This window comes from Leucopleurus acutus, assembly GCF_964270905.1.
Source record: "Leucopleurus acutus genome assembly, chromosome: 1".
In the NCBI taxonomy this organism is placed as follows: Eukaryota; Metazoa; Chordata; class Mammalia; order Artiodactyla; family Delphinidae; genus Leucopleurus; species Leucopleurus acutus.
This window is the reverse complement of record NC_139142.1, coordinates 135,981,290-136,006,218: the sequence shown is the minus strand read 5'-3', so window position 1 is coordinate 136,006,218 and position 24,929 is coordinate 135,981,290. Positions and strand designations below refer to the sequence as shown.

Sequence of the window (24,929 nt, the reverse complement as noted above, 5' to 3'; positions counted from 1 at the left end):
CTTCTACTCCCAGGGCCTGCCTTGGGTCCGCTTACTTTGAAAACCCAGTTTGGACTCTTTTCCAGTTTTGACCTTGGCTCCCCTCATTTCATCTTCAAATTTTGTGCCACTTTAGCATCCCAAATCCACAGCTATGACTGAGTTGCTCCCCCAGGCTCGTAGGGCTCCTACAAACTTGCCAGGCTCCCATCTCCCTGGTAAGAGGGCCAGTGACTGTATTATTGTATTGAACAGGAAAGAAAGGATCCAAGGACCACTCCTGGGAGCCAGCTGAGTGCCCCCACTAACACCTTCCTTTACTCTTCCAGACCCTAAAAGGGGCAAGGGGACACCTTGGCCAGGGAGAAGAACTGTACAAGCAAAGGTCTCTGGCCAGAATCTTTCTGTTTGGTTCTCTGCTACCTAGTTTGCTCTTTTCAGTTATCATAGCTTGCAGATCTACAGCCCAGACTCTCTGTTCTTTGTCAAGATGAGAGGACGAAGAGAAAGCTGGAGACAGGACAGGAGAACTTTCATTAGAGTTGGTGACAGACATCTCTTCTCCTGTGTACTTTCCGCACCCCCTCCATTCTGGAGCTTTCTTACTGCTGTTTGTACCTTCCATCCTTTGGCTACGCACTCCCCACCTACTACAGATCTCCTGGCTGCCATCTGAATAGGCCTCCCACTTTGCCCTGTGTGGCTCTCTTGATTTAGAGCTGAGTCGATATAAGTTGGTAGAGTAACCTCCAATATTTTCTTCTCCAAGAATCCCTTTTATGATTTTCCCTACAGATGGTTTATTTCAAAAGATGATGTATATTAACCTATTTGCAGGTCATATTGTTATTCCCAAATGTAAAAATCTAAGATGTAAATGACTAAAAACTAGACAGACTAGGGAAGGTTTGCCTCTGCCAAGGGATGATGGATGCCTGTGGTACTACCTTCATGTGGGAGAAAGGGAGACAGGCAGAGTGTACACCCAAGCCTCTGCACCCCACTCCTGAGGCTTGGGTTGTGGCTGTGTCTCCAGGTTTCCGTGTTTCCATGTGTGCTCTCTGAAACTTGACCTCACTCTCTGATATGATTCACTTATGCTTGGTATACATGTATGATGCAAATAGGGCCACAGGGGTTTTAAGCTGAGTACAAAACCTTAATCTATATACACTCAAATTCAGGAAGCCTGGATGTAAGAAGGTCCAAAGTAAGGAAAGGTCATTTCTCTTTTTTATTTTTATTTTTTTTAATTGGAGTATAGTTGATTTACAATATTGTGTTAGTTTCTGCTGTACAGCACAGTGAATCAGTTATACATACATCCACTCTTTTTTAGATTCTTTTCCCATAAAGGTCATTACAGAGTATTGAGTAGATCTCCCTGTGCTATACAGTAGGTCCTTATTAGTTATCTATTTTATATATAGTAGTGTGTGGAAAGGTCATTTCTCTTTAACTCAATTCTAATTTTAATAAATCATCTCTTAGGATGTATTATATAATGAATATTTCAAGCAAGTTTTATTATTTTTGTTTTGTTTACCCTGGATACTAAAATCATTTTTACAGTAAAGCACGTATGACAGGCTAAAAACTGTAAAGAAAGTCCCACATAACCTGAATAGCATAAAAATGGATTTGTTTTAAAGTATTTCCTTTAGGAGTTGAATTTTGGATATGCTTTACTAAAAATAAATATATATATATAACCCCAAAACTAGGACCCTGAAACAATTGTCATGGTGTCAAGCACTAGAATGCAGTACAAGTAATGGAGAATAAATTTTATTGAAGTCCAAATTCTGCCATTAACTTCTTTTTTTTAAATTAATTTTTATTGGAGTATGGTTGCTTTACAATGTTGTGTTAGCCTCAGCCTCCACTGCACAGCAAAATGAATCAGCCATACACATACAGATATCCCCTCCCTTTTGGACTTCCTTTCCATTTAGGTTACCACAGTGCACTAGGTGAGTTCCCTGTGGTATACAACATGTTCCCATCCGTTGTCCATTTTATACATAGTATCAGTAATGTATATGTGTCAATCCCAGTCTCCCAATTCCTCCCACCCCACCCCTTTCCCCCTTGGTATCCATATATTTGTTCTCTACATCTGTGTCTCTATTTCTGCTTTGCAGCTGAGATCTTCTATACCGTTTTTCTAGATTCCACATATACGCATTATTATACGATATTTGTTTTTCTGTTTCTGACTTACTTCACTCTGTATGACAGTCTCTGGATCCATCCACGTCTCTACAAATGACCCAGTTTCATTCCTTTTTATGACTGAGTAATATTCCATTGTATATGTGTACCACATCTTCTTTATCCATTCGTCTGTAGATGGACGTTTAGGTTGCTTCCATGTCCTGGCTATTGTAAATAGTGCTGCTATGAACATTGGGGTGCATGTGGTTTTTTGAATTATGGTTTTCTCTGGGTATATGCCCAGTAGTGGGATTGCTGGGTCATATGGTAGTTCTATTTTGTCATTAACTTCTTATGCAAAACTTCTACTGAAATTAGTAGAATGGATACGAACAAAGCCAAGGAGTTTTGTCTTTACAGTCATCTCACCTGTGTGAGAAAAGTTTTATTTTTTAATCGTAATTATTTTGGACCCTAAAATGGCTATTTTACTTACCATTTGGAAGCGCGAGAAGAATATAAGATATCATCAATAGGAGTTGTTAAAACGCGTTGGTGTACAACATTTAAATACTTCTCGATGTGAATCTGTTACGGAAAAGTTAAAGTTTAGGCCATTAGAGTGGACTTGAGATCCTCAGCTAATTTACTCCATTTCATTAGGTTAACTCTTGGAATGGTGTAATTAAGCCAAAAGGCACAACGTGCTAGGTGTTTATTTCAAGGCTAAGGTATCATTAGGCAACTCAAGGCCAAATTACTTTATCCCAAAAAGCAGCATAAACAATTGAGACTCAAAGCTTAAGTGACCTGTAGCATTCTTCACAAATGAACCTACACAATAGTCAGTTTGCTACCTAGCTGGGGAGACTTGCTAGGCAACCCTGACATTGAGTAATGTCTTTCCCTTATGGGGACTTCAGGCAAGCATCAGAGGAAAGAGTTTGGCCTCTAGGTAACAGATTATTTTAAATGGCCAACCCAAAGACTCCAGCTGGGTCCAGCCCTCTCACCATCACGTAATATAGGACAATGGCATGCTAGTCTGATGAGGCAACAAAATATACCACATCTCTCAGCCTCAGGAGCTGAGCTGGGATGCTAATAACATGGTAGAGTGAAAGTCAGAAGCAAGAGCAGAGACACTGATCATCAGAGGTCTGGAAGATGGAGATGGCCTTTATTTGGACCCATGTGCTAATAGATCCTTGTTTTATATATGAATGTTATCCTGGTCTGAAGATTGGATTCTCCCATGCTCTTATATTCGTCTAATAATGATGAAGTCCCTATCTACTTTATTTCTCTGTTCCAAAATTGGTGTATTTCTTTTCTATTTCCATTGTTACATACTAGATTACAATATTACAAAAATAACTAATCTCAAAATACTTAAGCTATTAGGGAAAAGTAAACTATTTTTTAGAATCCTGGTGAATTTGATAGAAACTCTCTGCAATGTATTGGTATGAATCCTTTTTTTGGTCAGGCATATTGTTGGACTGAGGAGTTATTTTTAAAACTCTAAATGATTTTTATCAAACCACATTTTAGGGGTTATCACTGCATAATCATATATTATCAATGCCTGACATTCTTGTGGCACGTAAATCAATCAATCAGTTAATAATCATCCTTTTAAAAAAGGAAGAGTAGGGGCTTCCCTGGTGGCGCAGTGGTTGAGAGTCTGCCTGCCGATGCAGGGGCACAGGTTCATGCCCCGGTCCGGGAAGATCCTACATGCCGCGGAGCAGCTGGGCCCGTGAGCCATGGCCGCTGAGCCTGTGCATCCAGAGCCTGTGCTCCGCAACCGGAGAGGCCACAGCAGTGAGAGGCCCGCGTACCGCAAAAAATAAATTAATTAATAAATAAAAAATAAATAAAAAATAAAAAAGGAACAGCATGGGAAAGGTGATGACCAACTGAGGCCCACCTCTGTTACAGAATTACATGGGGCCTGTGAGAAGCACAGTTCTTTTCTTCTTGAGGAATCCTTGTCTCCTTCTGGAATTTTATTTAATATCTAAAACACTACTTACTTTTAACCCCATTTCAGTCCTTTTGATTGCTGTTTCAAGATTCTGAATGTCAAGAGTTTCGCCTTTTTCCTCATGTGGGAATTTTGTTAATTTCTCCTTTAATTGATAAAGTTCTTCTTGGACCTGGAGGTAGAAGAATATAAAATATAAAAGAATACAGGGCTGCCCTGGTGGCGCAGTGGTTAAGAACCTGCCTGCCAATGCAGGGCACACGGGTTCGAGCCCTGGTCCGGGAAGATCGCACATGCTGCGGAGCAACTGAGCCCGTGCACCACAACTACTGAGCCTGTGCTCTAGAGCCCACGAGCCACAACTACTGAGCCCGCGTGTCACAACTACTAAACCCCGCGCGCCTAGAGCCCGCGCTCCGCAACAAGAGAAGGCACAGCAATGAGTAGCCCGTGCACTGCAACTAGGAGTGGCCCTTACTCGCCACAACTAGAGAAAGCCCGTGCACAGCAATGAAGACCAAACACAGCCAAAAATAAAGTAAATAAAATAAATAAATTTAAAAAGAAAAGAATACATACATAGTCCACCTAAAACAGTTATTTATCTTAAAGGTTTGCAATTTGCTTGAATTGCTAGAGACAATAAAGTTGATTTTAAAGATGGTGATCATTGAAAAGGACTGTCCTTATGGTTCTGAGACGTGCTTCGTTAGACGGCTCCAGTCACTGTCTTTCAGATTTTGGAAAACTAAGCTTTCATACAATTTTCTATTTGTCCTTCCCCCATTAGAAACAGATCCAAGATAAAACTGCAACTCAAATGGCTTCTGCTTTCTCAGTTGGTAAAGCAGTTGTGTCAGATACAATAAGAAGTTTGTGCCAAACTCTGATTTCTACTAATTGGTTGAGAGGTAAGAAGACAGAACACTTCCGGCAAAGAGAGGTTCTAGCGAAAGCAGTGCCTTTCAAAAGAGAATTATAAATATGTGGACAGGGCCTGCTGGTTTTCCATTCTAGCTGGATCTTCCCCACTTACTGCTCTGAAGAAGCAGTTCTGTAGATGTGGCCTTAATTTTGTTTTATGTAGTCAGAAATGAAAACAATCCTTGAAGAAAAAGCAACATAATGTCATTACTTTAACATTTTCCTTCAATTTGTATTTTCCTTAGAAATGATGAACATCTCTCCAAAGTCAAGCACCCTCAGAATAAAATAGGCATTATGAAATTAGCACAAGATTCTCTGCATTCATATTAGAAGCCAAACTTCCACAGATAAATACAGATGGCACCAATTATTGTATGGGCTGCTGCCACAAGAGAAACATTTTGTTATGCAAATTTATGAACCCAACACCTGTTTCAGCGATAGTCACACCAATAATAATCTGCAGATTGGGTTGCTAAAGGCGTTTTGAAACAGTTACCTTTTCTCTGTTAGTATTACTGGACCTACACGTTGATCCAGCCTATGTTATCGATTACTCTCAAGTATTCCCAAGGAGTCAAGTATTCAAGAGATCAAAAGATTTGCATCTTTTCACTGATGGGCATCAAAGTCTGGCAGACACATCTGGTCATTTGTACTCTGCACAAATTATCATGTAGAGCCTTCAGGGCTCACAGATTGAAATTTGAACACACCTACTGTTTGCTGGTACACACTAAGGATGAAGATGTACCTCTTTCGACTGTTTTGTCCAAATTAGTGCTGCCAGCTGATTTATTATCTATTGTCTAAAGACATTTGGAAGTACAAAAAAGCAGTTCAAGGGCAAGCCCACTTCCAGGCCCACATTTTTTGTTGTTATTGTTGTTCGACTTTTGAATGCACTGAATTTCCTTCTTGTAGCTCTAGTATTTGTAATACTTGTAGCTTCATGTATCATTCTGTAATTATGCCTGTCAACTGCTGGAGGGAGTGAAAACCACACTGGATTATTTATCAGGGAACCGAAGGTCTGATTTCTTCATTGCTTTGTATGGACAATTATATGTCTTCATAGAGTTGTGAGATAATATGTAATAGGTCTGGTACATAGTAATAACTTGGTAAAAGGCAAATGAACATAATTCCTTGTTCTATTACTGTTCACACAATGTCCATGCACACCATCCACATTTTCTGTAGTGTTCTTACCAAGAAAAAAAAAAAAGAATTATTCTACTTGTAGAATGAAAATGAGACAATGGGTGTGAAAATGAATGAATATAGGCTTTGGAACCAGACAGATATGAACTAGAATTCTATTTCCTCCTTTACTAAACTGAGATGGGCAAATTTACTTAGCTTTTTAGAGCCTTAGTGTTCTTACCTGTAAAATGGGGATAGATAGCTACTTTTCAGAATAGTGGCAAGAATAAAATGAGTTAAAGTACATAAAGTGCTTTGTATAAGGCCAGCCACATAGGAGGGCACTGAACCAATGTTAATTCTCTTCTCTTGAATGGTAAAACCTAGTGAAACGCCTTGCATATAACTGGCACTTAGTAAATGTTCATTGATTTGAATTGTTCTTTCTTTCTCAAGAGCTTTTTACTTTCCTTGCCAGATATTTCTTCTCCCCTCTTAGTAACCGCACATCTGTTTGTATAATTGCAATAGAGACAAGTACTGTAGGAAATGTTTCACCAGACCTGGGTAGAAAAAGAGATTAAGTTCTAAATCTCCATTCTTCAAATAGATCCAATCTACCTACTGAAATTTTACATGTCACCCATCATCTCTGTGATCATCAAATGCATTGCTTTCCATACTTTTCCCACTTGGAGGAAGATTATTATTTTGACAGTCTGGGGACAGGGCTATTTAATAAGAAGCCCTTGAAAGATTCAATGCAGACAAAAGTTGCTCTGGAATTTAAAAGAGCCAGGCAACCAGACTCTGTTTTGTCAAAAGCAGCCTCATGACTCCATTTTATTCATCTCTGCTAAGATAAGAGTTTGGCTGAGTCATTCTCATTGCTTCCCCATTCATTTTTATGTTGTACGCTCCTGGCAAACCAGACAGAGGGTTTGATAAGAGAGACAGTGATAATATCAAGCTGTCAATCAGCTCAAATATTTCCAAGGTTGGGGTTAACATACAACTGTTGGGTTTTTGAAATATGATTTCCAAAACTAATTAAAAAGCTAATTTGATTACAAGACTTGGTAATCCTGGTTGCACAAACATATGTTTAATAGTTGGGTCAAACAAGTGTTTATAAACCTATAAAGACACCACATTATTATTAATAAAGTATAAACACAAAGCTTCTAATACTTAATAATAAAAGAAACCATCTAGGAGACCTCCCAGAATCACCACCACACTTCTTAAAGATTGTTTCACAAATGTGCTATAACCTGTTGAAGGACCAGCACACACCAGATTTCTTACTTTGTGTGAGTTACTTTACTTTTTGTATCTTAGTTTCTTCTTCTGTAAACTGCAGCTAAAAATAAAACCTGCCTACTACAGTAGTTGTTAGGAGATTATCTAAGCCCTCAGCACAGGGTCTGGCTCTCAATAAATACTGGCTACTATTTTAATTATAATGATTATTATTAGTATAGTAAAACCTCAGTATTCTGATCAGTTGAGGAAAGAGCCAGAAAAAATTGTGAAAGGTCTGAATTATACACTTGAAGGTGAAAGAAATTAAGTAGCTAACAAAATGCTGCCCAGTAGAGCTCTATGTGGGCATGGTACTCATAGTTCCTGAACCAAAAATGAAAACATGGACTTTGATATATGATCTGATTGGGACAGAATATTCACAATCAGAACTTCTTACATAGAAAATGAAAGAAGATTGCTTGAATTTTCTATGTATATGAGTACCCACAATGCTCATCTTTGATCAGTTTCCTTTCCATAACATGAAAGAATAATAGTACTTATCGGATAGACTTGTTGTAAGGGTTCGATGAGTTAAATATATATAGCACTTAGAACCATGCATGATACCTGATAACTACTATGCTCTTGTGATTTTTCTTCAAAATCATGCAACAGTTTATATTTTACAGTACGATCTAAAGTAGTAGCTCTCATACTTGAGGGTGCATCAGAGTTATTCGAAAGGCTAGTAAAAACAGATTGCTGGGCCCCACCCTCAGAAATTCTGATTTATTAGGTCTGGAGTGGGGTCTGAGAATTTGCAGTTCTCACAAGTTCCCAGCTGTTTCTAATGATGCTGGTCCTAGGACTACGCTTTGAGAATCATCGGTTTAAAGAGTTGCTTAATGTATCTCACTGAGACATAAACCTAATATACTAAATTAGGGTGAAGCAAGTGGAGATTTGAATGAAGTACCTCTGCTAACGGTAAGGAAGTCCACTTTACAGTAAAGACCAATTATGTAGTCTTGGGGAAATTGGGTCAATTTAGAATCAGCGGTAGTTCTAATCTAAGCTATGTGTCCTACAGAAGAGAAAACTGAGGCCCAGAGAGATGAAGGGACTAGCCCAAAGTTACCCACCTGGCAATGTCATTGCCAGGGTCAGACCTCAGTATTCTGACTCCCAACCAAGAATCCTTTTCACTGGATGTACTGCTCTTTGGTAGCCTGTTGGGAGGAAGTAACTCACAGGCCCAGGTAGAAATGGAACCCATGTTGGCGTGTCTGAGAGTGCTGCCATATGCTCACAAATACTCAGAATGCAGTGAAAAAGTAAGGAAGGTCTTCCACGTTTCCTTATTATACACGTTCTACATTGTACCAGGAAGAATTTTACATTGTATCTAGAGATCAGCCTCAGTAATCAGTTTAACTGTAGCCTCTCTTTCTCTGCATAGCCCTCCACTTAGTGTATACGAAGTAACCCTTTTAAGCAAGTGGGGGGGTTGATCAACATGGATATGACTCTCTTAGCTCTTCCCAAAGAGAGGTCTGGCCTTTGCCCTTGGATACCGGGAGGTGATGATCTCTAGGCCCCAGAAGTGTCCTGCTTGACAGGAATGTCTTTATGATGGGGGCTTTGAGCTATGCTGTATCAGTTCCAATCTTTAGATGAATTAGACTGAAATCATTAGTCTACTCTCTGGGAAGAGCTGAAGACTAAAAGTCAGCCAAATGGGCAGTTTGATTGAGCTCCAATAAAAACTCTGGACACTAAAGTCTTGGGAAAGCTTCTCTAGTTGGCAATAATCTGTATATATTGTCACATATCATGGCTGGAAGGAGGTAATGCCCTCCATGACTCCATGGGGAGAAAATGGCTGGACCATTTTCCATTTGGACCCCTCTTGGACTGTGCCCTAAGCACCTCTTCCCACAGCTGATTTCAATTTGTATCCTTTTGCTATAAAAACACTGTAATTGTAAGCATAGTGCTTTCCTGAGCTTTGTGAGTTGCTCTAGCAAATTAGCCACTGTGTGGTGGCTAGGGCTTCCTAGCTGGTCTAGGAATAGCTGGTCTGGAGTGAGGATGGTTCTAGGGACCCATGAACTTGTGCCTTGTGTCTAAGTGAGGACAGTCTTGTGGAGACTGTTCCCTGAGACTTGGCAGTTTGGCTAAACTCATTCTAGGGTGGTGGTGAAAGCAAGGATAATAAAAGGTGAGGTTGGAAGATTTGGGTATGATTTATATTGGGGAAGTCTATGAAATTGGTGAGTTTAGGGGTTTGTATTTTGGAAAAGGTGAACTTAAAGAAGTCTCCCAGATGGGAGGTAAGAGACCAAATCATGGCAGGAAGAAAAATTAGACCCTTTAGATCTGAGTAGAGTCCTGATAGAGTGACCTTGGGCAAATTACTTCAAGCCTTAGTCAAGTAGAGGTAAATATAAGAGTTAAAAGTGACGATATATGTGGAAATGTTTTAAAACTATCATATGTAAATGTGAAAAAACAAAGTACTTTTAACATTCTGGAAAAATCTGAGTGTAACTGTCATAAACTGAGTTATATGGGAGAAGGTAATACTTTCTTGATATTTCTCCCCTCAGATTAGAAAAAGTTACTTCCCTGTGTTTTTTAGTTTGTCACATTTCCACATTCAAAAACTTTAACTTGATTAGCAATCTTTTATCTTTAATACGTTTCCCTATCTGTATGTTCCCAAGCAAGGTATTTCTATTTTATTTATTATTTTTTATTGAGATATAATTGACATATAACATTAGTTTCACATATACAACATAATGATTTGATATTTGTACATATTGCTAAATGATCACCACAGTAAGTCTAGTTAACATCCATCATCACACATGTCAATAGTTACAATTTTTTTTCTTGTGATGAGAACTTTTAAGATTTACTCTTAGCAACTTTCAAATACACAGTAGAGCATTATTAACTATAATTCCCATGGTGTACATTTCATCCCCAAAACTCATTTATTTGCAAGGGACTTCTAGATCCAAAAAAACTGGGGTGATTAAGAAAAGCAGTTCACATATTTCAACTTCTCCCCAGATTTATCACCTCTGCAATGTGTCTGATTCGTATCTCCTCCACTTCCCTAGATCATGGGATCAAAATTTTCAGAACATAACACTTAAAAATGGTGCCTCACTGTAAGATGCATTTTTCCAAAGTAAAGATCCCGGTGGTGTGTATGGCCTTGGAGTTTTACCAGAGGCAAAATGGTTGTGCTTCGAGAGCGCAACCTCCAGGCTCAGGCTCCGGAGGTGTGTGAGCTTGGCGGGAGAGGTCTGGGTTGGCATATCTGGGAGTTCTCTAAGCGGTGCTGCCCCTCGTGTGTTGGAGGCAGTGTTGGGTGGGCGTGAGTGGATGGGCGCTGCTGGGCCTCGCTCGAAGGGTCTTAGCTGGGAAGGGACGGTGAGGCCCATTTCCCACCTGGATTAATATGGATCCGATGGGGTCGTAGTCTTCTGTCTCCTGGGCCATGCCTACAGCCGGGCGGGGCTACCTCCCGGAGGAGGCGAGGTCTCCAGGCGCCGGAACCTGCTGCGGAGGGAGCTCGTCCCCATGGCAACGCCACGCGCAGCCCGGCCTGGTCCACGCCGGGAGCGGAAGAGGGGCTGGAGGAGGAGGCAGGGCCGGCCGTGCCTTCTGAGAATGCGCCTTCATTTGCGCGTCTCCCCCGCGCGCCGGCGGCCGTGGTATCGCCCAAGGCGGAAGGGGCTCTTGGACAGAACCTGTTCGCTGGCGCAGAGATGGCTGCGGGCGTCCCCTGTGCGCTAGTCACCAGCTGCTCATCCACCTTTTCCGCAGACCGGCTAGTCCAGCGTGAGTAGTGAGGCACCTGGGCCGATTTCCAAGCCCCGCGCCAAGCCTCGGCTGGCGACAGTCCCAGCACCGCGGCCTCCCTCGGGGCCTCTGTCGCCGCCGCGGGCCCTGGCCTCTTGCTCCCGTTGGTGGTGGCCCGAGACTCCTCTGGTGCCCTTCAGACGTGGTCGAGGTTCCCAGTCCGCCAGGTGTCCACCATTAGCTCCTGCACTCGTTGTTTCTCTGTTTGCCCGGCCCACCATGTCGTTTCTTCCAGCTTTTTCTGTAAAGTAGGACCCCAGCCCAGGGGTTGTTGTGGGCAACCTTTGAGGTGAACCGGAGAGGCGCTTTGGGAATGCTACCGAGGAACGCGAGTGTCAGGTGCAGGAATCGTGATTTATGTTGCCATCCCTGCTCCTGAGGTAGAGAGTGTTTCCTCTGGCTACCCCTTGATGTGTATTTTAAGACTTGTTCGACTTGCCCCCTGCACTCTGCAGTTATTCAGTGCCTTGCCTTCCTCCTGAGGCTAGGCCCTCCGCCAACATTAGTTTTTGGTTATTACTGGGCCTAGTTCTTTTGCCTTTGGACCTTCCTAGTGGTTGTCAAACTAAGTCACTCTTGAAAGAATCATAGGCGAGAATGGAAGATCAGTGTGGTAGAGAAACCATAGGGCTGGGGGCATAGGCTCAACTCTTCCACTAACTCACTCCGCAAAGTTGATTATAACTCAAGACTCCTGTTTTAAATGTGTGGCTTCGAGTAAGAACAGTGACTCTCAGCTGTAACCTATGCCCTTCAATTTTCTTTGTAACATGGTGATAATTTTCACAGGATTTTGTGCTTAACCCAGAGTAATCTTTCGGTAAATGGTAGATATTATTATTAAAGCACATTCTCTCTCTAGCCCTCAGTTTCCTGATCCTGAAAATGGGGCATATGAATCTATCTCACAGGATTCTTTGAAAGACCGGTGATGTGACATTTTGAAAGCATTTTGTAAAGTGTAAAGCATCATATAAACTAACTTCTTCCTGTAGTACCTGTCAAATGACGTCACTGCAGCACAAGTGTTCTGTAACTTAGTTATCATTTGTGATCACATAAAAAGTTCCTTAATTATAACACTAAGTGGTAACTAACTGCTCTAATTATGCCATTTCCTTATCTCTCATCAGTGCTCCTTCCCATTTTTTCCTTTCTTTTCTTTTTGAAAATTGTTTTATTCTAAAAGTAGTGCATAGTCCATTAAGTAAGATTTAGCACATGTAGAAAAGAAAATGTCAGCCAAGGTCTCATCACGCAGACACAAATACTGTCTTAACATTTCTGTGCATCTCCTTACGGTTTTGTTCCCAATGCACAGGTTTTAAAAAATTGATAATTACATTTCATATATAATTTTTATATTTTATATATAACATGTAATATTTTAACATTTTATATATAAAAATTCAAAATATTGTATCCAAAATATTAAATATATAAATGTATAAAATTATATATTTATAACATATTTAAGGTGTATGATTTGTGTAAATACATATTTATATAAAATATACTTTTATATTTTACATATATTTCATTATTTTTATCTGATATTTTTCATCTACCATTACACTGTAAATTAGTTTCCATCATATATTACATCTAGAGAACATATCAGAATTTGCTCAGAATTCTTAAGATCCTGATGTATTTAACTTTCCAAAGGAATTATATGCATTTGGATTTCCATTACTGATATATAAAAGTCCTTTCAAAGCCAATCTCAGAAATATTTGTTAAGTTTTCTTTTGGTTATCACGTGCTTTAAGGATCAGAATTGGCAGACACAGTCACTTCCTTGAAGGAGCTGATTACCTATAGTTGGGGAATAGTAACACTGTACTTCTTTAAAATATATTAGCATCATTGGGAATAAAATTAATTCTGTAAAATAAAATAATCCACTTTATTTCCATATGTAAAATGCTTCTTGGATAACTTTTGTGTTGCTTAAAATTAGATGACCTTTCCTTTGTGATTCCATTAATGTTAGGTAGTGAAAAATAAAATAGAAGCAGTTAGTGAAGAGATTACTTGAGTAAGGAAACGTGAACTATAAAAGAGGGCTTTTACCATTTCTTCCCAGGTTAATGATTTGGGTAACCACGGATAGTAGGAGCATGTAGTACAGTATTTGCTGAGCATTGATTCTGTTTTATCATAATTAAAGATTGAATTAAATTAATCACAAATTGAGTCTAATTTTGGCATAAAAGATGGAGACTACCATAGTGAATGACTTTTAAGTGTTCAGTGACGTTAAGCAATATATGATTTTGGATTGAATCTAATTTACCTTTTTGGGAAGGTTTGGTTCCTTCCCATGCATCAGGAAGAAGAACATTTAGGGTTTCTCCAGTTTCTTTCCTTCGACATCTGATCTATTTTACTGCTTTTGGGGACTTCCCTGGTGGTCCAGTGGTTAAGACTCCACGCTTCCAATGCAGGGGGCACGGGTTCGATCCCTGGTCGGGGAACTAAGATCCCATATGCTGCGTGGTGCAGCCAAAAAAATAAAAAAAGTACTGCATTTAACATCAATGGGAAATATTTCATAACCAAGTAACCAAGTTTATTATTATAAGTATACATGAAATAAAAATCAGTAGGCCTCTACTATGGATAAAGTGTGGACTTTGTGAGAAGCTTTTTTCATTTTGTCGCTCAGAGGCTTTATGTGCAGTATTCTGGGTGGATGTCTGACATCAGATAAAAGGGGCATTACCAGTGTAGACTTTTAAAGGGAAATGAAGGCCCAGAATGCTTATGCAAGGCTGTGTGTGGTGTGAGAGCAAGTGTCGGTACCCCCAGGCCAGACCTCTTTCCACCCCACATATGTTTATATGAACATTTTACTTTTATTCTGGAAAAGTGTATTCTGATATTAAGAACAGAGCTAGTCTCTGTGCCAGTTACTGCAGCTGAAAGTACTACTAAGAGACTATTCCTGCCTTCAGGAGGGATGTGGTGAAAGTATATGCTCCACCTGTGGAAATACCAAAATGTTGATACCTAAGTTTTAACATCTTACTCTATTTTCCTAGAAGGAACTTTAGATAGAAAAATCCCATTTGGTTTTAATGTATGTAATGCTAACTTAGCAACTGTAAGCCACTTAGGTTCTACACCTGAACATTTGGAGCAAATTTTTTTCTTCTAGTGAAATGTGGGAATTTGGAGATCTTATAATAAGCATTTATATGTATATCAATATTCTTCCCACACATGTTTTCACATAATTTAGTTTGGTTCTTGTATCCTTGTGAAATCATGGAGTCAGTGTTTCTCCATTTTATAAATGAAGAAACCGGGGCTTGGAAGCACTAGGTGAGTTGCCTAGAGTGCTCAAGTACCAAGTGCTGGAGCATATGTTCTCATTTGGGATTTGTGTGCATGGGCTGTCTCATTGAAATGTGTTGGAATTCCTTAGCAATCAGAAGTATTTAAGGTGGTGGCATTGGTGGAAGAACTGAGAGAGAAGATTAACTCAAAAGAAGGTTTTAAAATATGCTCGCATTTCCATTTAGAATGGTTGAAGTCTTAATTCTAAGTGAAGAAAAAAAAAATCCTTGCCCTGTATTTTAAAAAGGTCATGTGCATACCTGATGGTCTTTAACAGTGTCTGGATTTTTATTTTCTCAATTGAGGGAACCCAAAGTAGAAACACTTGTATATATTAGTCACTCCTGCTATGTAGAATTAACATTAAAATTAAAAGGTTGTTCCAGATCATCTCTAACATCCCTTCTAGATGTAAAATTCTACGGTATCGGTTATTTTTATGTTAGATTATATAATGCTTCATGTTTATCTTTTGGAAACTGAATTATCAAGCCTGATTTTAAAGTTGCAGTAGACACTCCACTTGTAGTAGAGAGTTTGACATTTTGTGTTTGGAATTCAGATGCATTTACCCATAGAAACAATCCGCTGCTCCTCAGGTTTCTAAAACTGTGGAACCAGGTAGCTCAATTATATGATGGGTAAACTAGGCTTTGGGGAATTATGCAGGCAAAGCTGGCCATCAGGCATGACATTGCTGCTTTGGGAAACATTCATTCTTCTGTAAGACTGGGAGTTTGTTTCTAGGTCTGTCAGACTCCTGTATTTACAAAGGGGTCTTAAAGTAATTTACTAAAGAGAACATTCTTATTTCACAATAGGGGCTATTGTACAGCTTAGCCAATGTTATCTAGCGACAGAATAGGGATAAGAACTTGGGTCTTCTAATTTGCGTTTTTCTGCAGCTGCTTGAGGTATTCTGAGTAGAGCCTTTTACTCTGGGAATAAGTAGTAATTTTTGCTTAAGCAAAGTTGCTTATTTTGTTGTGGTAGGAGGACTCTGCCTTTGATTGGATTGTATATTTCCAAGTCTTTATTTTCTTCAAAGGAAGAAAGATTGGGCCAGCAAGATTTACCACTAGGGCCTGGAGTTGTCATCACAGAATGATTTATTAAGTGGTCAGACTAAAGCAGTGATTTCAAATGGTAATGGGGAGGGGGGGAACTTTGATTTGTTTTTAACTGTGATACTTCATATATTTTAAAATTTTCAGATAACATTAAAAGAAGGCTCAAGATTGTTATCTTTATTAAAAAAGGGATGTTAAGTCATCAACCTTAAGATTAAATACAAGTCACATTCTCTCCAGACCCAAAGGGACTTATAAAACACATCCATGTTATCTTCCTGTGTGTCTGTGTGTATGTATGTATAATTAAAGGTCGAAGAGGTTGTGATTTTCTCAGGTTGTTCAGCTCATAAAAGTTGGAGATTCAATTCTAGTTCTTTTTTTTTTTTTTTTTTTGCGGTACGCGGGCCTCTCACTGTTGTGGCCTCTCCCATTGCGGAGCACAGCCTCCGGACGCGCAGGCTCAGTGGCCATGGCTCACGTGCCCAGCCGCTCCGCGGCATGTGGGATCTTCCTGGACCGGGGCACGAACCCGTGTCCCCTGCATCGGCAGGCGGACTCTCAACCACTGCGCCACCAGGGAAGCCCTCTAGTTCTTTTATATATGTGAAATATGATGAACTTCCTGGTGGCCAGAGCTGTATGTATTCAAGGTGAATTTAGGGATAGGAGAAATTACAGTAGAAGATTTCACTACTACAGTGAGAACTTTTATGGTTCAAAATGAGTTTATACCTTTTCTTTCATGGTAGTTGGAGCCTTAGTAGATGAACTAATAAAACTAATAAACTAATAAAAAATGAAAATGCCTCTATTGGTGCCCAATTCGTTTTTGTTTTTCTTTTATCGGTCGAGTAGAGAATTTGTGTGAAGTGTTAGACTAATCTTTTAGCTGTTATTGAAGAGTTAAATGATTATAAGGTGTTTGTCTTCCCAGTAAATGGCATTCCAGTAATGGGGTAGAGAGCAGTGGGGAAGTATTACACATCAGCCGACGTTGCACAAAACCGTTTATGATACTGAGTGAGTATTGTATCATCCTGGAGGATTCTGAGTGTATATAGACCCAGGCCTTTATTTCTGGGCCACCAAACTGCTTATTTTTATGTAGCAAAAGATAAAAAACATCCAGAAAATATGCAGTGGTCATTTGGTTTAAACAGCTTGCTGCCTTTTGCTCTGTATAATTCCTCAGCAAGTAATGACACTCAATAAATAATGAAATCTGATATAAAACCATTTTTAAAACAAGGTTAAAGTATGAAAACTGTTTTAAATATGTCTGGCAAGAATGAGGATCTGGACACGACGTTGTATTTGTGTTGGAGCCAGTGCACACAGATACCACAAATACCTCTCTGAGAATTACTTATCCAGGAAGCAAGACTAAGGTACGTTAAGACAGAGAGGACAGTTGTGAAGCTCTTAGAGAGCCTTTGTGATGTTTTAGATTCAGTAACAAATAACCTTTTTAGTGTTTAATTTTCCACACAGACCTGAAGGCTGGTTCAACACAGAGGTGGGGTAAAGTAGTACCGTACCTGGATCAAAATCAGTATATGCTCAGAGCAGGAAAATGTGTGATCATTTGGTAATAAAGAGCACTGTTATGCTGATATAAGAGAATTGCCATTCTGTCTGAATTCTGCTGGGGTCGTTCAGGACTTTTGTGAGGAAAAAAATTTGTGAATTGAGTGCTGAGTTCTACCCTCTTCCTAGGTATCTGATTTTAAGCACGTTAACTTTTCATTGCACAAATACTTACTGTCTTTACATGTGCCGTCATTGTTCTCAGTATCTAAAACCTGTGCCTCAATCGCCTACCTTGTCAATAAAGTGATTTTTTTTAAAGCAGCTTTGGGGTATAATTTAAATACCATAAAATCTTAAAACCTGTTTTAAGTGTAGAAAATTTCTGTCATTCTAGAAGGAGACCTTCTACCTATTAGCAGTCATTCCTCATTCCCACCCCAGCTCTGGGCAACCACTAATGTACTTTCTGTCTCTATAGAGTTGCCTTTTCTGGACATTTTATATAAAAGAAATCATATGAAATGTGGTCTGTTGTGTCTGGCTTCTTTTACTTAGCTTGATGTTTTTGAGATTCACCCCTGCTGTAAGCATGTACTTGGTATTCCATTGTATGGAGAGACCACGTTTTGTTTATCCATTCATCTGATGATAGACATTTGGTTGTTTCCACTTTTTGGCTATTATGAATAATGCTATTATGGGCATGCTAAGAAACTATTGTATACTATTTTACGAAACTGCTGGACTTTTTCAGAGTGGCTGTACCATTTTACCTTTCCCATCAGCAACGTATGAGGGTTTCGATTTCTCCACATTTTTGACAACACTTGTTAATTGTCTGTATTTTCATTTATATAGTTGGGGTGAGGTAGTGTCTCGTGGTTTTTATTTGCATTTTCTTAGTAACTAGTGATGTTGAGAATCTTTTCATGTGTATATAGTCCATTCCTATATCTTTGGTGAAAAGTCTATTCAAATCTTTTGCTCATTTAAAAAGAAATTGAAGTATAGTTGAATTACAATATTGTGTTAGTTTCAGGTGTACAACAAAGTGATTCAGATATATATATGTGTGTGTGTATATATATATATATATTTCAGATTATTTTCCATTATAGGTTATGATAAGATATTGAGTGTAACTCCCTGTGCTATCTTGTTGCTTATCTATTTTATGTATAGTAGCTTGTATCTGTTAATCCTGTGCTCCTAGTTTGTCTCTTTCCCCTTTGGTAACCATAAGTTTGTTTTCTATGTCTGTGAGTCTGTTTCTGTTTTGTACATAGATTCATTCGTATTATTTTTTAGATTCCCCGTATAAGTGGTATCATGTAAAATTTGTCTTTGTCTGACTTACTTCACTAAGTATAATATTCTCTAGGTCCATCCATGTTGCTGCAAATGTCAGTATTTCATTCCTTTCTACGGCTGAGTAATATTCCACTGTGTGTATATATTACATCTTGTTAAGCCAATCATCTGTTGATGGACACTTGGGTTGTTTCCATGTCTTGCTTTTTCCCATTAAAAAAAATTTTTTTTGTCTTCTTATTAATGAGTTGTAAGAGTACTTTATATATTCTGGACACAAGTTCCTTATCATGTACATAATTTACAAATATTTTCTCCCATTCTGTGGCTTATCTTTTGGTTTTCTTGATGGTATCTTTTGAAATGCAAAAGTTTTAAATTTTGATGGAGTCCAGTTTATCAGTGTTTTCTTTTTCCATTATCCTTTGACTGTGTGTTCTCCAAGCATGATTTTAACCCATCTGGAAGGACCTTTTGGATACTGGGATGTTGGGTCTGTTAGCTTTGTAACGTTTTCCATCGGACCAAGCTTATTTTCAGTATTTACATACAGGAGCTACAAAATAAATGTTCTTCATTAAATTTACTCTGTTTTGGAAAATTCATCTTAGACATGGTTACCTGCTTTCAGAATAAGTTAGCATCTGCTGCAGATTCTATTGTCAACCTGAGCAGACATTGACATTTTTTGTGAAGTTTTATTACTTAATGCTGATTTGTTTATAAAACATTACCAGTTGAATATGAAAATTACTTTCATCTCATAATTGCCCTGTTTAGACTTACCTGTTCTTCAGAAAATCACCATTTATAAATTATTTTCAAAGCATCTAAGATTAATTGCCAGATAATTTTTATGGTTAAAATAATTAAAGAATACATTTGAGATGGATTTTTATCAGATGCAAATGAAAGGCATTTATGTCTGTGGTGGGAGGTTACGGTGCCTGGCTGTAAAAGGCTAGTTTCAGTTCTATGAGAAAGAATAAAACCAAATTTGCAGTCCACAACTTTTATTTTGTTTCATGAATACAGTCAGGTCAGGTCCACAAGTTCGTTTGCTTTAGATCAGGGTTTCTGTTGACATTTTGGGCTGAGTAATTCTCTGTTGTGTGGGGCTGTCCTGTGCATTGTATTCTTGGCCTCTGCCCACTAGGTGCCAGTAGCATCTCCTCGCTTTTGACAACCAAAAATGTCTCTAGGTGTTGACATGTGCCCTGGGAGACAAAATCACCTCCCCATAAAGAACCACTGCTTTAGGTGATATCTGGACGTATGATTCCAATAAATAAGTGATAGTAATGGAATCCAAAGAAGTCCCCCCCTTTCCCCCAAATATGAGTGGGAATTGTCCATCAGCTGTGCCACTGGGACTGATAAAGTGGTCTTTGCATGCAGCCCATGAAGTTTAGAGGCTGATGGTTCTTCTTGGCCCTCGTAGAGCACTTCTCCACATTCTGTCTCCCCTGGCTGCCAGCTTCTTCCTTTGTCTTTTGTGCATGTTGGTCTCTCACGTTGGTCTTCTAAGGGCAAAGCAGAGACCGTGCACCCTCCCCCACCACACCCCCACCCTCAGTTATTTTAACATGAAGATGTGGTGACCAAGTCCAGACAGCTATTGGGAGAAAGCGAACTTGACGAAAAGGAGGAGGGCTGAGTTGGATTTCCTCTGCTTAAACTTTTAAAACTTTTCCACTGTGATACAAAAAGCCCCAAAGCATGTGGCAATGTGAATTTACAGAGTGACCAGAGAGGAGTGTGTGAGGAAAAGGTAATTAAGTGTTGTAAGCAAACCAGAATTGCTGTACTCCTGTTAAAGCAGGGGTATGTTGCTCTAACTCAATCCAGTTCCTCTTCTCAGCCACTGCATACTGCTCCACTGATGGATCTGTCATATACACGGAGACAGATATTGTATATACATGCACCAGGAGGCTGCAGGATGATTACTCAGAGAATCACAGATAAGAATTTCCTGACATTTGTCTCTGTAAAGTCCCAGCCCTAACCTTGCAGTTTTAACCTTTAAATGGCATGCAGGCTCCAAAGGCCCTTTACACTGCAGCAGTATGATCTACTCCTAGTACTTGGGGAATAATCTGGTAGTTAATAACTGTTATAGAGTTTTGGATAGAGTAGCACCCACCTTGTATGGTGTTCTCATGAAATTGTGGCTATGAAATGGTCACTGGTTGCAACAATATGGAACCATTATGATTTTTTTTTCTCTTATAAATTTATTAATTTATTTATTTTTGGCTGCCTTGGGTCTTGGTTGCTGTGCGCGGGCTTTCTCTATTTGTGGTGAGCAGGGACTACTCTTTGTTGGGGTGTACGGACTTCTCATCGCAATGGCTTCTCTTGTGGAGCACAGGCTCTAGGTGCGTGGGCTTTAGTAGTTGTGCCTCGAGGGCTGTAGAGCGCAGGCTCAGTAGTTGTGGCAAACGGGCTTAGCTGCTCTACGCGTGTGGGATCTTCTGGACCAGAGCTCGAACCCATGTCCCCTGCATTGGCAGGTGGATTCTTAACCACTGTGCCACCAGGGAAGTCCTGGAACCATTATGATTTTTAAAGGTCCCTCTTTGTCTTTCCTCCTTGCTGTTTAATGAAAACTCTGGCTGTCATATTTTTTTCCAAATCCCATTTTGCTCAGTTCTTTTCTTTCATAATAGCTACTTTCTCCTTCAACTGACGTCAGACTCTACTGCCTCCTATACTTTTCCTAATTGCTTTCTCTTCTGTCTCAGTCTGAGCCTTAACAATGGCAAAGAAAAATTTGGAGAAGGCATACTTTGGGAAGGGAGGGGCCAGAGCAGCTTAGTTATTTCCTAATTGTAATGTTTCTTACTGACTCCTCAACACGTGTGTAACCTGTCCTCTTAGAGTCAGGAGTGCTGACACACGTGCAGGAAACTAAGCTGGGGAGGAGGACGTGAACTTTACTGAGGGCCTGCTCTGTGCCCGGCGCCCACCTGCGCTTCTTGGGCACTGTTTTATTTAATCTTCAAGGAGCCATTTGAGGAGTGTTTTTGTCCCCTGTTGCAGTCGAGGAGATGACTCACAGAGAGATTAATTTGTCATTCTCACTTAGGGCCAGCATTCAAATGCAGGTCCCTGTGACCCCAGGTCTGTGCTGTCTCTCTTTTCCGGCCTTTTCTGGTTAGTAGTGCTGCCATCACAAAGGGAAGGGGAAGGAACTGTGGGTCCCCCAGAGGAGTGGGTACCATGAAAGACACTGGTATCGGGGGTGGGAGGTTATGATGCCTGGCTGCAAAGGCAGTTTCAGGTCTATGAGAAAGAATAAAACCAACTGTATTCTTAGAAGAGTGCTGCTTTCTAGAAGGATCGTCTTGATTTGAGGTGGCAGCTGTCACTTCCCTCAGGGCATAGAAAATATGATTTAACCACTGGACAACTCGTCACAAATCACTTAATCAGTGTCATGATTAATTAAGTGCACATTAATTCTACCAGTATTAAAAGTGTCTTTAGGGCTTCCACTGGTGGCGCAGTGGTTAAGAATCTACCTGCCAATGCAGGGGACATGGGTTCGAGCCCTGGTCCGGGAAGATCCCACATGCTGCGGAGTAACTAAGCCCGTGCACCACAACTACTGAGCCCATGCTCTAGAGCCCGTGAGCCACAACTACTGAGCCTGCGTGCCACAACTACTGAAGCCTGTGCGCCTAGAGCCTGTGCTCCGCAACAAGAGAAACCACTGCAGTGAGAAGCCCGTGCACCACAACTAATGAGCTTGCGCTCTAGAGCCTGCGTGCCACAACTACTGAAGCCTGCGCGCCTAGAGCGCATGCTCCGCAGCAAGAGAAGCCACCTCAGTGAGAAGCCTGTGTACCTCAACAAAGACCCAACACAGCCAAAAAATAAATAAATAAAATAAATATATATAAAAAAAAGAATGTTTAAAAAAAAAAGAAAAGAAAATCTAATTGGTGTGCCAAGCCACAACTTCACAGCTATTAGTGCTCAGAAGTATTTAAAAAAAAAAAAGTGTCTTTAATTCTCCTACTGAAGGAGATATGAATAATCTAAAACAGTATCAGTTCCTTGAGTTTAGAATGCACTGATTTGGTCTTTTTTGGCTGGGGTAGATAGGTGAGGGGGTAAGGTAAGGATTGTATTTATATATATGCATGTATGAAATTGGGTATTTGTGCTGTTTTGTGAATTTGCCTTGGAACCTCAGAAAGCTTCTTGCCTCTTTCTTTAATGATTGCTTTCCAAATTAACCTTTTTCTGAGGGAAGAAACATCAGGAGAGACGGAGTAGTAGAAAGAAGGGCAAGAAGAGGGAGTTGCTGGGTCACTGACCTGAAATGCTTCCTTGGCTTACAGCTTTCTTCAACTTTGGAATCTCTTCAGTAACTTGCCGAGTGGGAGGGACTATAGGGGAAATAAGATCACCAAGGATGTGAGAAGTAAGTAGGAGTTGCTGGAGAATTGATGGCTATGTAACAGTTTCTCAAACAGGAAAGGAGATTTATACTTGTACTTAAAGCTGGGGGAAAGGTTTACACTTGCTACTGGAACTGAGTTGACGTTTAACTTCTCATCTGAAAACACTATGAATTAACTATTTTAAGCTGTGAAACCATTCATAATAACATAGTTGGCAGTGAATCATCTAGTATTTGTCTCTTAAAAAATGATGTATTATAGCTCCACCAGGTGGCTGCCAGCAGAGTGAATGGCAGGAGGAGGGAGAAGCTGCTCTTGATTGTATTTGTGCATCATTTTGACTACATCAAAATTCAGTTTAGTGCAGGGCAGAGAAGAGAGGCCGTGGCAGGTTTTTCTAGGAAGTCTGTCTGGCAAAAAACTCCCACAAGATCACTATGACTCACTTTTGACATAAAAATACCTGAAACCCATCAACAGTTTTCTGATGGGTTAGTTGTACTGTGGGGTCACATCTTTTGGTACTCTCATTCCAGCTATTACTTTTGGTTTTCAAGTAAGGGAAGAGGATGCTTAGGTCCATAGGTTAGTTTTGGCTGTGACCATTAGACACTTGAGTGTGACCTAGCTCAAACGCTAAGTATTGTAACCTGTAATGCACCACAGTAGAGTAGGAAAGAATGCTGGTGACCTGAATTCCGTTTTAGGCTCTGCTCCTATTAGGCAAGTGGCTTCTTTTTTCTGGCCTTCAGTTTTCTTATCTGTGAAATGAGTGAATTATACTGACTGATCTCTGGAAACTCTTAGCCATGTGCACCAGCATTTGAGTGATTTTTGTTTTAATTTGGAGAAGAATAAACTTGTTAAACGTTTGAAACCAAATATAAAGGATGAGGGAGAAAAGCTGTATTTAGTGTAGACATTTACATTTTTTAAATTAAACTCTACATTATGATGTTGATTATAAGAACTAGAAAGAGCCAATCTTCACTTTTTTCTCTCTAGTTCTAATATGGCACATATGTAATAATAAAGCCCACATGCAGCCTCACTGAAAGTATCTGATTAGACATAAAATGTTAAAAAAAATCTGATAAGTAAATTGACCTATCAAATTCTTTTAGGCAGCACAAAGAATGAAAACAAAACAAAAGACCACTGAGCTGCTAAAACTTTGAAAGGTAAAATTCATTTTCCCAATTTATTGGTTCTATTCTCATTTAGATTTAGAGAAAAGAGAAAGAAATAGCTTCTTTGTATGTGTTAAGTAAATATCTTCTCACTTGAAAATCAACCACAGTATGTAATTGAAATTTTAAGAGCTCTGAGTAACACATTGGTTTATCCTCTGGTATTCTAGACATTGATTAATAAAATGAACCATCCTTAATGGATCCAAATAGTCTGAATTGCAGTTTGTAAGTAAATATATGACATCTTCATTGATTTAATTTTTTCATGTTAGTTGAAGACACTGACTTGAAAAAAGCGTAACCCACATTTTATTCCAGTTTCTAACAATACAACCAGCCTAGGAAATATCAAGAACTGGCTGTGGTGCTGGTGGGAGTACTAGTCCCGTGCTCCTTCTACTTGCCCCTTAAAAACAGTGAGTTCATTGTTGTACTCTTTGTGCTCCCCACTTAAAAAAAAAGTCAATTCATTATTTTAAAAATTTACCCGTGAATGAAGACTGATTCCATGTGGTGGCTCCTCCTACCCTTAAAAAAGAAATCAGTTTATACATTTTTTGCTACTCTCCTTGGTTCAGTTTTCCTTCTTCCATATCGGCATGTTGCTATGCTACTTGCTTGAAGTTTGAAACGTTAGCTTTGGATGCAACATAGACTTTGATCTGAGTTTTTTTTTTTTCTATGAGACATTTACATGAAAGCAGAATCTTTGATTTTAATAACTTATGTGTTC

General features: G+C 39.6%; 2 protein-coding genes across 4 annotated transcripts in view; one reads left to right on the top strand and one right to left on the bottom strand.

The window, feature by feature from the left end:
* Window positions 1-10,966, bottom strand: part of IQCH (IQ motif containing H) — a gene marked incomplete at both ends in the record, with an annotated part of 78,974 nt that extends 68,008 nt beyond the window's left edge. Inside the window, 3 exons of the mRNA XM_082850471.1 lie at window positions 2,633-2,724; window positions 4,176-4,298; window positions 10,916-10,966. Coding sequence (XP_082706597.1) covers window positions 2,633-2,724; window positions 4,176-4,298; window positions 10,916-10,966 — 266 coding nt within the window. The remainder of the gene's footprint in view (window positions 1-2,632; window positions 2,725-4,175; window positions 4,299-10,915) is intronic.
* Window positions 10,967-11,201: 235 nt separating this feature from the next.
* AAGAB (alpha and gamma adaptin binding protein) overlaps window positions 11,202-24,929 on the top strand; it is a 95,781-nt gene continuing 82,053 nt past the window's right edge. For 2 of the 3 annotated variants that reach the window (XR_014326719.1, XM_082853915.1), the window contains exon 1: window positions 11,203-11,308. Coding sequence is in view for 1 of the 3 variants with exons in the window: in XM_082853915.1 (XP_082710041.1) it covers window positions 11,236-11,308 (73 nt within the window). In the remaining 2 variants the exon portion in view is untranslated. Of the gene's footprint in view, window positions 11,309-24,929 lie in introns of all 3 variants that reach the window. The other variant, XR_014326718.1, reaches the window with a different exon arrangement.